This window comes from Aptenodytes patagonicus, chromosome 9, assembly GCF_965638725.1.
Source record: "Aptenodytes patagonicus chromosome 9, bAptPat1.pri.cur, whole genome shotgun sequence".
NCBI classification, from domain to species: Eukaryota; Metazoa; Chordata; class Aves; order Sphenisciformes; family Spheniscidae; genus Aptenodytes; species Aptenodytes patagonicus.
Window position 1 is genome coordinate 17,679,550 of NC_134957.1, and position 15,373 is coordinate 17,694,922.

General features: G+C 45.7%; 2 protein-coding genes across 5 annotated transcripts; one reads left to right on the top strand and one right to left on the bottom strand.

The window, feature by feature from the left end:
• The first annotated feature begins 3,062 nt into the window (after window positions 1–3,062).
• On the top strand, window positions 3,063–10,551 carry MCTS1 (MCTS1 re-initiation and release factor). The gene is made up of 6 exons (XM_076347313.1): window positions 3,063–3,152; window positions 3,964–4,116; window positions 4,843–4,940; window positions 6,040–6,173; window positions 7,224–7,291; window positions 9,450–10,551. Exons 1-6 carry the CDS (start codon window positions 3,142–3,144, stop codon window positions 9,529–9,531), a joined length of 546 nt encoding a protein of 181 aa, XP_076203428.1. The 5' UTR covers window positions 3,063–3,141; the 3' UTR covers window positions 9,532–10,551.
• A 2,002-nt stretch (window positions 10,552–12,553) lies between these two features.
• C1GALT1C1 (C1GALT1 specific chaperone 1) lies at window positions 12,554–15,074 on the bottom strand. Of its 4 annotated transcripts, none has more exons than XM_076347310.1 (2): window positions 14,889–15,074; window positions 12,554–13,938 (listed from the first exon to the last, which is right to left on the bottom strand). In XM_076347310.1, exon 2 carries the CDS (start codon window positions 13,931–13,933, stop codon window positions 12,977–12,979), a length of 957 nt encoding a protein of 318 aa, XP_076203425.1. In that variant the 5' UTR covers window positions 13,934–13,938; window positions 14,889–15,074; the 3' UTR covers window positions 12,554–12,976. The 4 variants fall into 4 exon arrangements, with proteins under 4 accessions (XP_076203425.1, XP_076203427.1, XP_076203424.1 ...); XM_076347312.1 differs by lacking the exon at window positions 14,889–15,074 and adding an exon at window positions 14,483–14,532; XM_076347309.1 differs by lacking the exon at window positions 14,889–15,074 and adding an exon at window positions 14,480–14,532.
• Window positions 15,075–15,373: the final 299 nt, after the last annotated feature.

Below are 15,373 nucleotides of genomic sequence, written 5' to 3' on the forward strand. Positions count from 1 at the left end.
GTCTGAGGCGCTGCCAGACAGCTCCTGAGGCCTGAAACCTAATGCTAGTGATGTGTAGAAAAGCACTTTTTCCAGATTAAAAAAAAAAACAAAACAAGCAAAGCTTCAGTCTGTTTTTGACTGGCCTTAGGACAGGTTGTATAGTTCCCAGGCACTAATAAGTTACATTCCAAGTCAGATGTAACAGAAATAAACAGGTTTGCTAAGTGAATAAAACTTACACGACTACGCTGTCAGGTTTTTCCTCTGCTCCCAGTAACTGTCACGTTCACTTAAGCCAAATTAGGTAAGAGGTGTAGAGATGTAAGAGATGTTAAATTTCTACAGATTCTTGATTTGTGAAAACGATTGGATTTATAGAATGAGTAAGTGCCCCTTTTCCTGGAGAAGCAGGAGGGTTATCCTGTCCGTGCGGTCATTCAGGTGGGGAAGAGTCAGTGACTTGTGTCCCATCAGTCAGAATACGCAGCTCCTGACCAGTCATGGTCCGGGATACGTGGGGGAGCGGGTGAAGGCAAAGTGCTGGGGACCCAGGAGGAAGACAGGTGCAATGGATTTTGCCCTTTTCCCACTGAAAATCTCACTGAGAGATTCTAAATCCTTTCTATTTAGCATATGATCCTGAAGGGTGGTTTCTCTTGGAGGTGGAGGGGTTGTAAAGCCATTTGCCGGATGCGCTTCTTGCTTTGTCAGTCTTATCCAGGTACCATGCTTTTAAAATTCTGTTGCTTTAAAGTGACACTGCAACCAGAGCAAAGGTCTCCAGCCTTCTGGCGGTGAGGCTGAACAATAACAATGAGAGCTGTATTACAGAATTCCAGTCTAGGTGCTCGGAGCCTTATTCAGAAATCCTTTGTACGAGCAAATTGAGGTTGGGCAAGCAGTTAGCTGGCCTTGAAGTCTTTACAGCTACACCAGCAAAAAGCATTTGGAAGAGGCGATGGAGACGTTGAAACCAGACTCAAGGTTAGCTCAGCCCTGAAGGGGGCCAGTGGCCCAGGTGCTTTAAGGTAGCAGACTAACGGAGGTAAGAGCTTCCTGTTGATAAAAAGCCATTTTTGAAAATTAGGAATGAATCTTGCTGTTTTAGGCTAGCATGAAGCCAGTGGTTCGGATGGTTTCAGTGAGATGTGCCGTATTTATCGGGGGTCATTGAGAGTAAAAGTTCACCTTGTGTTTCTAACATTCGAGGTGGGAATATGATGAATTTTTAAACTATGGTTTTTAAAAATGTGAGCACACCTGCAAGGATTGTTTACTTGGCAAAGTATTATTTAATAAAAGTTATTCTGAGGAGCACAAAAAAATGTATGGAACAGTTTGTCGGTGTGATAAACTCGGGTTCTCACTTTCTAATCTGGGCACGAGCAATGTCGCTGTGTTTCAGTTAAGGTTGAATTCTTGATTATAGCTTAGTATTTTTAGTGATGCTACAAAGTAGGTGGAGGTGGCGTTGATGAGTTAAATGCCTGAATATCTGTATGATGCCATAGTTCGTTCCTGTCCTTTTTAAAAGTTACCGGTGTGTTCCTGACTCTGTATTTCACTATTTGAATAAATGATACCATGTATAAAGGCTTGATTTTACTTTGCGTGACTGATGAAACTCTTTAGGATTAGGTTTTAATTAGTTATTATAGTATCAAAGCCGATTCATTTGTTTTGTATGGAAGAAAGAACTTGGTAGTTAGCACAGACGATGACCTGGTCGTTTATGTCCTCTCCCTTCTCCCCTTTACGCCAGTGGTAACGCTTCCATTACTCTAAAAAGAGTCAGGGCGGTCGCCTGTATGCGTGCTTCTGTAGCAACGAACAAAAAGATGCGTGTCTGCTCCTCAAAGAGTTAAAAAGCAGGATGGTAAATTCCCTTTATCTACGTTTTTCTATTAATACTCACAATGACTGCAGCCATCACCAAGCAAAACCTGATTTGATTCTAATTAACGCTACGTAGCGTAATGGTCTCCACCAGAACCCATCTCTCTGTCTGGCAGTTGAGGTCTTCGCTGGAAGCCAGGTTTCTTCTGCTCCTTCTCCACCTCGAAGGACGTGGCACCGTCGCCTCTGACCGACGCCCTGCCCGGCTCCCGCATCTGCTGTCTGACAAGAAACGCACCTTTTTTCAGAATCCTGTAGGCAGGATCCTGTGTCCTGTTCTGAAACTGGGGGCTGGGGGGAGGATAGCTTCTGCTTTCCTGACTTGAAGGTGGCTGCGTTTTTTCCCGTTGAACAGATTTTGCGCTTAAGCGACGTTAGTAGTTATAAGCGCTTTTGGAGGATTTATTTTAATGGAAAGCGATACGTTGCCTGGGAAAACGGCGCCGTGGCTGCAAGTAACGAGCACCTAGTTCTTGTGAAAGCCTAATAAAGCCGCTCCGGTGCAACGGGAGGCGGTTCGGCAGGAGGGCGTCCCAAAGATCTCGGAACGGGGCAACTTCTCACCCCGCGCCTCGTCTGTACGCACGTCCTGAGGGGCGCGGGTTTTTACGGGTGCCTCGGCGGGCTGCGGGCAAAGCGTCTTTCCTCAGTTCGAATGCTTTACGCTGGCGTGCTGATTTTTAAGAAACGACCAGTCTGAAAGTTGGGAGTCCGTCCTTCCTGGCGGTTTTGTAGTCGAGAAGGCAGCCACGCCGCTCGGGGTCGGGGGCACGAGAACGGCAATACCGGACCAAACCGGAGCGGGTCAGAGGGGAGCCATAACGAGGACAGAAATGCGGCACGGCAAGCCGCTGAGGAGCCGTCCCGGGGAGCGGCGGCTCTCACCGGAGCAGCGCGGCGGATCACCGGGGCCGGGCCGGCCCGTCCCGCTGCGCGCCGCCCGTGCGCACGCGCCGGGGCACGGCGCCGCCCTCTGGGAATTGTAGTCCCCGCCCGCCCCGGTGACGCTGCGCGCGTTCCGTTGTTATGGAGCGGCGCGACAGGCCGTAAAGCGGGCGGCGCTTCCGGCTGGCGCGGAGGGGTGGGCCGGCAGCCTCGTGTGAGGGAGCGCGGAGGCTGTGGGTGCCCGCGCCGCCGCCTGCCGGCCCCACGCCCGGCCCCAGGCACCCGCCGGCCCCACGCCCGGCCCCAGGCACCCGCCCGCCCCACGCCGGGTCCTAGGCACCCGTCCGCCTCGCCCGCCCGGCGCCCACCGCCCCCAGGATGTTCAAGAAGTGAGTGGGGCCGGACCCGTCGCCCCCGCCAGGCCGGGGCTCCGGGGGGGGGGGGAGGCCGGGGCTGGGCTCGGCTCAGCTCAGCTCGGCTCGGCTCAGCTCAGCTCGGCTCTGGGGGGCCGGGCTCAGCGCTGCGTCCGCGGGACCGGCATGGCCAGGCCCTGCTCGGGGGCTGGGGCCGGGGCAGCGCGGGAGCGGCCGGCCCCGCTCCCTGCCAGCCCCCGCGGCCGCCTCGGCCTCCCCGGGGCGCAGGGCGCGCCCTCAGCCCGCGGGGCAGCGCCGCCCCGCAGCCGTCAGCTTTGCCTTCGGGCGCGCTGGCCTGGGCTGTTGGGGCACTTGCTTGTTAAAAGAAAAAAACCTGAAAAGTAAGCTGAGTCATTAAGTTGTCTGAACTTTGGGGTAGTACAAAGCACAGTTCGTACGTCTGTGGTAAAGGTGAAGGACTCTTATAAATACATCTGAACAGGGCCATAGGTGTTAATTTTACCAGCAACGTCTACTCTGCGAGTTAGATGAAATAACGCTGTGTGCCAAGGTGTGTTTGTGAGACTGAAAACACGTTTCATGGCTGTACGCAAAGTTTAGGGACAAAGACAGCCTACTAGTGGGAACCTTCCTGCATTCCCCCAGCCCAGTGTTCCCAGGGGACAAATTTAAGCCTCGTGAAATCCTAGATTTGAGAGCTGGACAGATGCGGTCCTGCTAAGGTGTTACAGAGACTGTATACACGTTTCTGAAGAACGCTGCTGAGATATGGCATCCTTGGGGCAGCAAATTGTGCATTTCTGAAATACTTTCACTCACTTGACAGATTTGATGAAAAGGAGAATGTCTCAAACTGCATCCAGCTGAAGACTTCAGTCATTAAAGGTATTAAGAATCAGCTGATAGACCAGTTTCCTGTTATTGAACCATGGCTAAACCAAATTATGCCAAAGAAAGACCCAGTCAAAATAGTAAGATGGTAAGTTCCTTTTCACTTAACCTTTGCTTCCAAGGTGATAGGATTGCTTCCTTTATATGTTTATTTTGTATAGTAGATGAACATAGTGTTTTTGAAAAGCATCTATACTTTCTTAATAAATAATAGTCTGTCTTATGGCCAAACCAGAAGGTTTGCATGCTCATGAAGGCGTGTTAGTAGGATGTTTGAGGGGGAAAAAAAAATGCTGCCTAGTAGTGAATGTGCAACATATTGAGGGACTTTCCAGGGATCAGCCTGTTGTTGAAGGGAAGCGTTCAGCTTTATGGATATGGAAGCTCAAACTTGTTTGGATAGCTTCCAGTAGCATTTTTTTACTATTTTTGGGCTTCCATATATTATTTGGATTATTTTCTTTTTTTTTTAAATAGAGGGTAGTATATTTCTGCTGATTCCTTCTCCTTGTCCAGTCTTTGTATTGCGTTTAAAAAAACCCAAAGAAATGCAGTTTGTGAACAGCTGGATGTTTGTCCGTAGATATTTTCTTCTTTTCTTTCTTTTTTTTAAAAGGGGAAGGAAGTGTGCAGGAGGCCAGTGTTGAAGAACAAGCCATAAAAAAAAAAGATAATAGTTTTAAATTTTCTTGCTAATTGACTGTCTTAATTCTCAGATGCCAAGATAGATCAGACTCTGTGAAGTGAAATATTTCATTTAAATTATAAAAGGGTTAAGTAGCTGTTGGAATATTTTTTTTTTTTAATCTTGCAGTCATGAACATATAGAAATCCTCACTGTGAATGGGGAGTTGCTGTTCTTCAGACAAAGAGAAGGGATTTTTTACCCGACGCTAAGGTTGCTTCACAAGTGTAAGTTTCCCGAGGATGGTAGTGGTGGGGAGAGAGGGGTGAGCGCATGATTCCATGGGACTTCTATAGAACCGAATTAAAAAGAACTTGTTACTTACACGCATATATATATTCCAGAATAGATCTTAAAGATATAGTATACCTTCTCAACTATATTGCTTTGCTATTTCAGGTGCCTACATGGGTTGCTTTTCCCATAATTATTGTAATGCTATATGTTAAGCAATCTAAACTTTGATTTCTAAGAACTAAATTGTGTAAAGCTCTGCAAAAAATCTTGAGAGAGGTTTCCCTAGGACAGAGATCTAAATTTCCTGTTGTTAGTCCCTATCTTTGTTCTTTCAAGTCTTCCTTTAAACCCTTTTTGCTTCCTTCAAAATACTTGTAGGTTCTTACTAGAAAAATATTCTTTAATCATCAGTTTAATGATGTAGTGTACGCTTGTCTCCTGTCAGAATTTATGCTGCATGCTTTTTACGATTTACTCTCTTGCATTATTTTTCTTGCTGTTCTCGTTGTTCTGCTTGATTGTGTTACTCTGACTTGGGTGAGCGTAGGTGTCCCTAAAAATGTTATTCAGTCAAATCTCAGTGTTTGAAATACTTCAAGAAGGTGCATGCACTTGAAAGATGGCTTGGAGGGTTGACAGCCTTCATGAATTTTGTCCATCTTTGCCTTTTTTGTCCTGTTAACATTAAACTGTTTCTTTTTCATGTAAGAGGTTATACATGTAATTTGAGGGATTTTAGACCCCTTGGTTTTAAGACCTCTTAGTATGTGGGCACTTGCGTGATTGTGTTCATTGGGGAAACTTGTTAAAATCGTTACTCAGTATATGGGTATATGAGTATGCAGGAGGCATAGGCCTAGTGTTGGATTATCCCTTGGTTCTCAGATAAAAGATGTGGTCTGGGAGAACAGTACTTGTGTCCTTTCGGGACAGTACAGCCCAGCAGGAGCTCCGGTAATTGTTTCTCAAACTTCCTACCCTCGCAGTGCACTATATATCTAATTGCTCTGTCTAAACTGACTTGATAATGAGTTATTCATGTTGTCATCTTACTGTATTAATTGTAATGCTGTATTTTTCCCCTCCTAGACCCATTTATTCTACCACATCAGCAGGTTGATAAAGGCGCCATTAAATTTGTACTAAGTGGAGCTAATATAATGTGCCCTGGCCTGACGTCTCCTGGAGCAAAACTTTACCCTGCTGCCGTTGATACTGTTGTTGTATCCTTCTTTAATTATGAATTACTGCTTGTTGTGAGATGAGTTAAACTTCTGTTCTTGTGTTCTCAGCTGATCATAATCTGAGTTACTTTGGATTTTAATGGTATTTAATGGAATAACTAGTAATCTGAAAAGAGCTGCAGAGGTTCAGATGTTATTTGGCAAGGTTAAAATTGTTCTTAATTTTTTTTTTTTTTACTTACTGTGATGTTCCAAACCAAATAACTATTCCTGCTGTGCCATTGGGTGGCATGCTGTTCCATTAATCTAATTGATAAGTGGAGGTCCTTTGTGATTTTATGCAGAACTGTAAAAATAGATGAGGTACAGTGTAATTTGTCCCCTGCCTCCTTAATCAATCTTGTATCTCCTTCAGTTATAGAAGAATTTGCTCCTGTTCCTAGGGAATTTGGAAAGATGGATCATCTTTGCTGTAGTCAGGACTCGCTCTATGTGTCTGATGAAATTAGCATATGTAAAATGAAGAAAATATGCTAATTCACTCCTGCTCATTATATTACTGAGAAAGGAACCCTGAGCAAATACAGCATTAATAATACCAAGTCGTGCTGCTTTTGTTGTTAGATGCTATAGGAAAAGATCAGCAGTTGCCATCACGTGTTGCTAAGCTTTGCAAAGGACACGTCTGATTTCAGTACTCCTGGTTTTTCAGATTTGTGTCTCAATTCTTCTGTACCTTGGAATTTAAAATGGCCCCACAAACAAGTGCAGTTTTGTTCCAGAAAGGGCGAGACTATCATCTCTCAGTGTTAGGCACAAAGGAAGAAATGGAGTGTAGTGCTGGTAATCTTTTTCTGCAATTGCTGTTCGAAGTTCATAAATACATGCTTTGTTCTACACACTGTGATTCAATTGTTAAATGCAGTGCATTGTTTTGCTTATATTTAAGAGCTAGAGCTCTAGAATTACTAAAAGGGTAAAAGTTCAACGCGGGATTTTGAAACTTTTTGGGAAGTCGTTTCCTCAGTTGCTTTTACTTTTCTGAAATAGTTTTAAAAAAAATCTGTTTTCCTTAGCGGTAATTTGTAGGCAATAATGGCAGAGGGAAAACAACATGCATTATGTGTGGGAGTAATGAAGATGTCAGCTGAGGACATGTAAGTGTTTTAAAAATTGAAATATAACCTGTCCCACGTCATTATTCCTATGTTAGTTGGGAATATAAGCACCACTGTCAAGGTTACTGCATCACCGTTGCAGCATATGTCGTTCAAGTACAGAATTTTTTAAGATTTCATTTTGTTGATTAATATTCAGGGAAAGAAGAGGAGGCAGGAAATATCTTCCCTACTTACTTGGTTACCAAAGAGAATTAAAATAGTTCTTTTCATGTGAATATGGATTTTAAGACGCACAACATTAGTACTACCACTGAATGTTCGTACTTCTTGCTCTCTATTCATACTTTCTCAAAGATCTTGCTGAACAAAGAAATATTTGTATAGAGTACTTACTACCTGGGCTGGGCAAGAGATGTAATTTGGATTTGAGGGGGTTGAAAACGTTGAAGTGATCTTTGTCTGCAGGGACAGCAGAGACTCAAGTCCTGCTGGTACTTGGTTGACCAGCTAGGCTTTCCTCTGTGGCCTTTTCTCTTTTTCTTTACCTTGTACCCACAGGCAGCATTCCTGCTTGATGTGCTTACTAGCTTAGCTGAGCTTCTTGTGAAACGTAGAGGTCTGTTCAGGGGATAAACATCAACTGAAAACTATTTGAGAAGGAAAAGAGACAGAAAATGGAAATGGATGTTAGTTATTCTTAGCATTCAGATAGTGCTAAATTATAAGTAGCTAAACCACTTTGTCATTTTCAGTTCTGTAACATCCTGCAGCAGGATGTAAGATGCACCCAGCAGGTTTGGGCTGCGTTGTTCCAGCCCCGTCTAGCGCTTGTGTGGGTGAGGAAGCTGATTTTGATGAAAATAAGTCACTCTTTCTTGTGGGGATAATTCTCAGCAGGATCATCTTCTGTACTGGGTCACTCTGTGGTCCTAAGTCGTAATGGTAGCGCAAGGGAGAGAGGTGGGAATGTCTTACAGAGGATGGGGATAGAGTGGAACTGCAGCAACCTGGATTTGGACCTGCTGTAGCTGTTGAGGAATTACATTCCTCAGGATTCTTTGTTGTGCCTTCAAAAGACTCCAAGAGTAGGTGGAAAGAATAGCTACTTTTGTCCCAGTCCTACATCTGCAGTGATCATCTGTGATCACTGCAAACCAAGATTTTCTGTATTCCTAATCCTAACTCCAAATTCAGCAGCCTTGCAGCTGAATATCCTGTTACTGTGAGAAGCAACATGAACCGGAGAGGAAAACGAAATGAGACTGATCTGTGCAGCCCCGTTAGCATGCTTTTTTGTGTGATAGTTTAAACCAGAAAATTGTGAAACAGTACGATTTCAGTCACTTGGTGTGATTATGATACACGATGTGTTAATGCAATTAACATAGCAGTATTTTCCTTCCTGATTACTTTTGGACGAGTTGTATAAGTAATGGAACGCTTAGTGTAAATACAGTAAAGTATACTCTCCAGGGGAATGAAACTTGTTCTCAGTCCTAGAATGATGAGATTTGTCTTGTTTATTATGACAAAACTAGATTTTCCCATGGAATAATGTACTGGAAAAAAGGTGAACGCAAATCCAATGCAGACACACAAAACAGTCATTTTTAAAAGATGACATGACGCAAAAGATATAGAAGGATAGTATGTCTGTAACGTGCTGCAAGTCCTTGGCATGTAAATTTAGCACTTACAATTCTTTATTAAGTGGGTAGATGTCCCGCAACTTGCAGCGAAGCAGCTCACCTGCATTTAATTGTGTCAGTGGCACACTTGGAACCAGAACTTGTCAAATTCCACATTCCAGCCATGTTATACCACCTCCTGTGCTAGGAGGGGGAGAGTCCCAACTGCTGAGCTACTTTGATAGAGAAATGCTAAAATTAAGAAAAGTAGCAGAAGTGTTGTCTGAAGAACTGTCTCCCACAAAGAAGTAGTTAAAAATATTGTGGAAGGTTGTTGACAAAACGTGGAAGGCAAATATTGTCCTCTTATCATTCAGCAATGCGGATATATGTAATAACAAATACTGTTTCTTGTCCACCTGCTGTTGAAGATTATGACTTTGTGGATGATAGCTTCTCCCCTTCCAGTTGACAAATGTTGCGTTTTCTACTTTAAATATAGTATTTTGTAGTGCTCTAATATTTAACCTAGCTAATACTTCTGTACCTTTTTCTTCCTTCTACAGTGAGAAGGTCAACAAAGGGATTGGTATCGAAAATATCCACTATTTAAATGATGGCCTTTGGCATATGAAGACATACAAGTGAAACAAAAGGAACTGTTACTCCAAAGGAATGCACTTAGATTAAATGTGGACTGCTTTGTAATTCCTTGTTTTTAATGTGACTGAATGTACAAATTATTTTGTTCTGTGGCTATGCTAAATAAATCAAGTGAATGCGAAAAGTACTGTTAGGCTACAATAGTTTTCTAGATTTCTTTTTATTACAGTTCTTTTGTCTTAAACCCAAGTCTTCAGTGACTGAAGATATCTAATGGAAAGATCCTGCATGGACTGTGAGTAGACTATTTCAAACAAAAAGGAGGAAAAAGCCAAGAAATGTTTACATTTTTATGCTCTTCTAAAAAAGTAATATAAAGCGTATGTGAAATATAATTAATACAGTTTATAAAACTTCTGAAACATTTCAGATTTTTTTCTTCTGATTAACACCTTGTTAGTCTACTTGTTTCTTGAATGTGAAGAAATCAGTTTTTTTGACTTTTATTTTTTAACTTAATTTATTAACAGCATTAACTTTAGTATTTTACGTAGGGATTTTCTCTTTTTAATATGCATTTATCTGTATAGGATTTATGAACTTAAACTGGTATGTGGACTAGCAATTCCTTTATGCTAGTTCATATCTGAAGAACATACACGTACATGTTCAAATTTCTACCTGTCAACGCTGTTTGATATCGTAATGGTGGGCATACTCCAAATGGAGTGTGTGCCAACTTGGTGCCTGATGCTCTGCTCCCTGTTTGCCGCCTTATTTCAGGAGCGGAAACAAATCACTGTTTAACAAAGGCGTGATAGCAAAACATGGTTGTCAGTGTAGCCAGGAGCAGCTTCTTCAGGGGGAACTTCAAAAGAGATCTCAGCTTGTGCACACTGCCACGAGTATGTACATCTACAGAACGGGTTAAAGAGTGCTGTGTATTTGTCCGGATAATCCAACTCTGTTCAGCGACTGCATACCCAAAGCGATGCCTATGGAAAACAGCCTGTGCCATGGAATCATTTAATAAACTAAGGAAACTTTAAGGTCTACCACTCATAACTCTGTCTCTGGAAGCATTTATTAATATTTCAAGTCTCTGTTCTAACACTTGTACTTTATAATGGCAGAACGTAATTTTGTATGCCAGTGCCTTGTCTTGGTGCTGTTCTGCATGTTTGGTTTCCCCACGCTGGGACGTTCACAGAAGACAGACAGAGGTGTTCTCCATCCAGTTCTAAAGTCAAACTAAGACATGGGAGATGGAATGTGTTACCTAATATGTAAATAATTTCACAGGAGAAATTTAAAAGTAGCACAAGTTCATACTTTTGAAAATGACAGGATAAATCTGAAACTATTAATGTAGGAAGACAAAAATTAAGGTGATTATTACAGCAGTGCTGCAGAAAAAAGTTTGGTTGAACCTCAGACCTTCCCTTCAGAATGCTAATGGACATTTTTATGCATCTTAAAGACTCCACTATAAATGTACTGATTTCTTGTTAGTGCTATGGGGAATCAGTTTGTGCTTCAGTGGTTCTTTTTTGTGCTAAGTCTTGAGTTCTGTGGCTTGCTTTTCCCCCCTTCCATCTTGTCTCCTCCTGTTGTGTTACAGTACCCCTCAAAGCTGTGATAAATGAGATTTATTCTGGTTTGAATTGTTAACTCCCATTCTTTTTCCTTGACTTGCCCTATGACTGCTGTTGTTGCAGTGGGGTCAGAACTATCTTTAATATTGGAAACACCACTGAAATAAAAATTTTACGTTGTCTGGCTTTGTCAGAGAATTCCCAACTGTGGATCTAACCTTTTCAAAATTATTCTGTAAGAAGATACAAGTTAAATCATGCTTAAATTAATTTGTATACCAATTTAGCAAAACGTTGTCAAAAATACTAAGTTAAGTTTTATCTAGGTTTTGGCAGCAATCACGTACATGTTTGTCTTGCTATGTCAGCTGAGCTCTGACTGACATGGAGGAGGAGAACGTGCAAAAGGTGAGACAAGGTGCACCTTCTGCAACAGCTGAGCTGTGGTAGCTTGCTGGGGGGGTCTGAGCAGTTGTCTTACCATTCTTGTCAAAAATGAAGGACCTGATGCTTAAAACAAAAAGGATGTGGATATTCTCATCAGCTCTGAAGCAGCTGTTTCACTTCCCCACCTGCCCCCTTGCAGCTCAGGATAGGATGAGATACTACAAATGGTCTGTTAAAGAAAAGTGAGATAACGTACTATCTTCTCAGGTCTCTTATGGATCTTGTAGTACCAACAAAGCCTGTGGTAGTCCTAGATGCAGCAGATAGGTCCTTAAGTCTTGAAACATGCAGGTCAGGTCAGTGAATTCTAAATGGAGTAAATATTGAAGTGCTGTTTATTCCTACTTGCTGTGACTGGAAGGGACTGTGACCTGGTAACTTGTATAAAACTTTTCAAGTGTGCTCAATTGGGGGGGGTGGGAAACCCCACCAAAAAACCCAACGCCACAACCAAAACCCACCACACAACCCCACTCCCCAAAACCAGTCTTGGGGAGTTCTGCATATTGCTTTGTTGTGTATGTAACCTGTTTTGCATAATATACAAAGAAAGGTTGGGAGTGCAAGCATGTGTTGCTCTTTCTGCATCTTTCGTGTGAAAAATATCTGTAAATATATCGACACTACATTTGTATTGACCGTTAACCAACTTCTTCCTTGTAAATACTACTAGCACCACTAACAGGAGTGAAAATAATACTGAACCTTTATTCGAATACGCTTATTTATGAAGTGAAATTTTAAATGAGCAATTACTCTTGTTGCTAACGGGCTACCTGACCATGTTAATGCTTATTCAAATACAGTTCTCTCTCTCTTTTGTCTGCTTAGAAACAGCAGTCCAAAGGTCACTTAATACTACTCTGCTGCAACTCCCTAACAGTTGTCTTCTTAGCTTGCTTTCTGCTAATTCCTTACCGGGTTAGGAGGCTGTACATAAAGCAATAGGTGCTGCGTAAACAGCATAGCTCAAGCTATTGTGTAATTTAGTGTGAAGGAAGTAGATTAAAGTTAATCTTTGAGACTGCATCTGTAGTCAGTTTTATTGGTACATCTTAGAAAGATATAAAGACATTCTAGAAATGCCTGGAAGAATTGAAAGAATCAGTGTCTTGCAAAAATATATTTGTAATAGTAGACTAAAGTTCACTTGTTTTCATTAATATTTACACGTACAAACCCCCCATATAAACTTAATTTCCTTTTATCATAAACATTAACAACTTTATCATTTCATTCCAGCACTGTCAAAAGCCAGAAGCATTTCTGTATAAAAGACTTAGAAAAAAGTTCTCCTTCCACTTCTAAAATTAAGAGCTTTACCAAACCTCAATGTGCAAAAGAAATTGTACACCAGTACCACCCGATACAAAAATCAAATCTGTCAGTACAAATGCGTGTCATGAAAAGAGCTGACTCCACGGTTCCAGGTTTTCTCTGAAGAGACATCAGTCATTGTCCGAGCCTGTGGGCGGAAGGAAGACAAGCGCATCATTGTACGTGTGGCCGTAGGGTCTCAGCCTGTAGACGCCGTACATCATCACGTGCATGTGGTTCGGGGCCAGTCCGCTGAACGTGATGGCCATGTCGGAGCAGCAGCCGTCCACCACCTGCTGAGGGTGCGTAGACATTGCTTCCTTAATGAGAGCACCGACTGATTTAGTGTTAAAGACGTCTTTTCCTTCTGAATCTTCCGCATTTTCAGCGAACACTCCAGTATATTTCAGGCAGATTGCTAGCTGTTTATCCTCATCGAGTTTCCAAAGCATGCCTCCCTGCTCTGGACACTTGTCGGAGTCTTCAAGAACACGGGAGAGTCGTCTTAGTGATTCAATGCTTAAGACGATTCCTCCCTCACCATCTACGTACTCAAGGTCACCAGATTTCATAGTATGGCCTATATAAAAAGGCTGCGAGGGGTCTTTTTTCAGTAAGAAATACTTGAGATTTTCAATAATAGCAAATGTTGTTGGATAGGCAAGGAAGAACCAGTTGAATTCATCTTTGTAACGTTCATACGTTATCTTGTAAGCTTTTCTCATCATCACCCACATATCATTTGTGTTGAGGGCTACAGACTCGAACACTTTGACGTTTTCAGAGCTGTAGAATTCCACCTTGTCGCAGTGCTTGCTCCACGTCTCTTTCACTGCAGCCCAGTGCCCCAGATCTTTCGGTTTCACAAGGATGATACAATAAACGCGGATACTTTTACTCAGCTCCATGCGTTCACCTTCCGAAAGGTTTAAGACATCTTCTTTGTTGGGAGCCTGGATGTGATGATGCTCGTGGTGACGTGCTTTAGTCCCATGGCCCACCTTAATATGTCCGAGGAGTGTAACCACCACGCAGAAGGCTCCTCCTAGCACCACACCCTTCACGAAGGAGCTGCTTTCAGAAATCATTTTTCCTGGAAAGGGGACGCACTGTAAGAACTTACTGGAGTAAGTTTGCTACTGCAGATGCCGTATAGTTTTAACACGTTCTTCCACTTCGAAATCCAGCTCTGGTTCCCTTAACTTACGTACCAGGACAACGCTGGTGACGGACAGCCGGCAGAAAGAAAGTTCCCAATCTCGGCCCTCCTTACCGCTAACGGTACGACAGACCCCCGCGGGAGGGGTCTCGTACCCCGGACCTGCTCTACCGCCGCGACCGCACGGCGACCGCACGGCCCCCGCCCCGCCGCGGCTCTGCGCTGGCCCCGCAGCCTCCCCCCCCGCCCGCCCGCCCGCAGCACCGAGACGCCGCGGCACCGGTTCGAGCGTTGCCGCGGCCACCTCGCGGCCCGTGCGCGGCGGCGCTTCTCCGGGGGAGCCCTCGCGGAGGCAGAGCCCCGACGGTCCCGCTCCCCGCCGCGCTCCGGGACACCTGCCCGCAACCCCCGCTAAGGCGGCCCGGCCCGCCCGCCGCAGTCCCCCGAGACACCCGGAGCGCTGGGGGAGCCTTACAACCGCTGAGGCCGGAGCACGGTAGGGCCCGCTCCCGCCTCCCCTTCCCCCGCGCGGCCGCGGTGACAGGGACCGCCCGCGCCAGGAGGCCGGCACCCGCCCCCCGCCCCGGAAGCGCGCCCCACCGCCCCTCCCTTTTCCCCGCCGGAAGCGCCGCGCGCGGCCCTTCTAGGCACCGCCCGCCACCCGCTCGCTGGTGCGGAGGTGCCTCCTGTCGGCGCGGGCGCCATCTCGCGGTGCGGTGCGGTGCGGTGCGGATCCGGATCCGGGTCCGGGTCCGGGTCCGGGTCCCGGTCCCGGTCCCGGTCCCGGTCCCGGTCCCGGTCCCGCCGCCCTGCGCCCGCGGCCGAGCGAGCCCCGCTACCCGCCTGACCCGCCCTGCCCTCACGGCGTCGTGCCGTCGCCTCACCTCGTCCCCCCTGGAGGCCTCTCCCCGCGCGTTGCCCTCACGGCGGCGGCCCCTCACCGCGGGCGGGTGTCCTCTCAGGGCCGGTGGGGCAGGAGAGCCCGGAGGGTCCCGTCAGGGAGGCCGGCTTGGCGCCCTTGTGGTTCGCAGAAGCGGGGCCGTGCGCTGCCGGTTCGCCTTGAGGCAGAGGCACGGCGAGCTTTCTCGACGGGCGGCTGCCGAGCCGGCGGACGCGCGGCCGGCGCGGTGGGGCAGCCCTGCCATCTTGCGGGGAGAGGCCGCTTGCAGCTTCTCCCCGGCGGAGCCCGCGGGCCAGCCCGGAGCCACCGAGGGCGCCTCCGAGCTCGAGCTGTGGGGAAGAGGCGCGGGCTGCTGTGGCGGGGGTGCCTCTGCCCCGCCGCCGGTGCACTGTGCCGACGCAGAAAGGCTTGCGGGGGCTGGCGAGCGTCTCGTTTACTACGTTCATCTGAACCTCTCTCTTCCTGGAC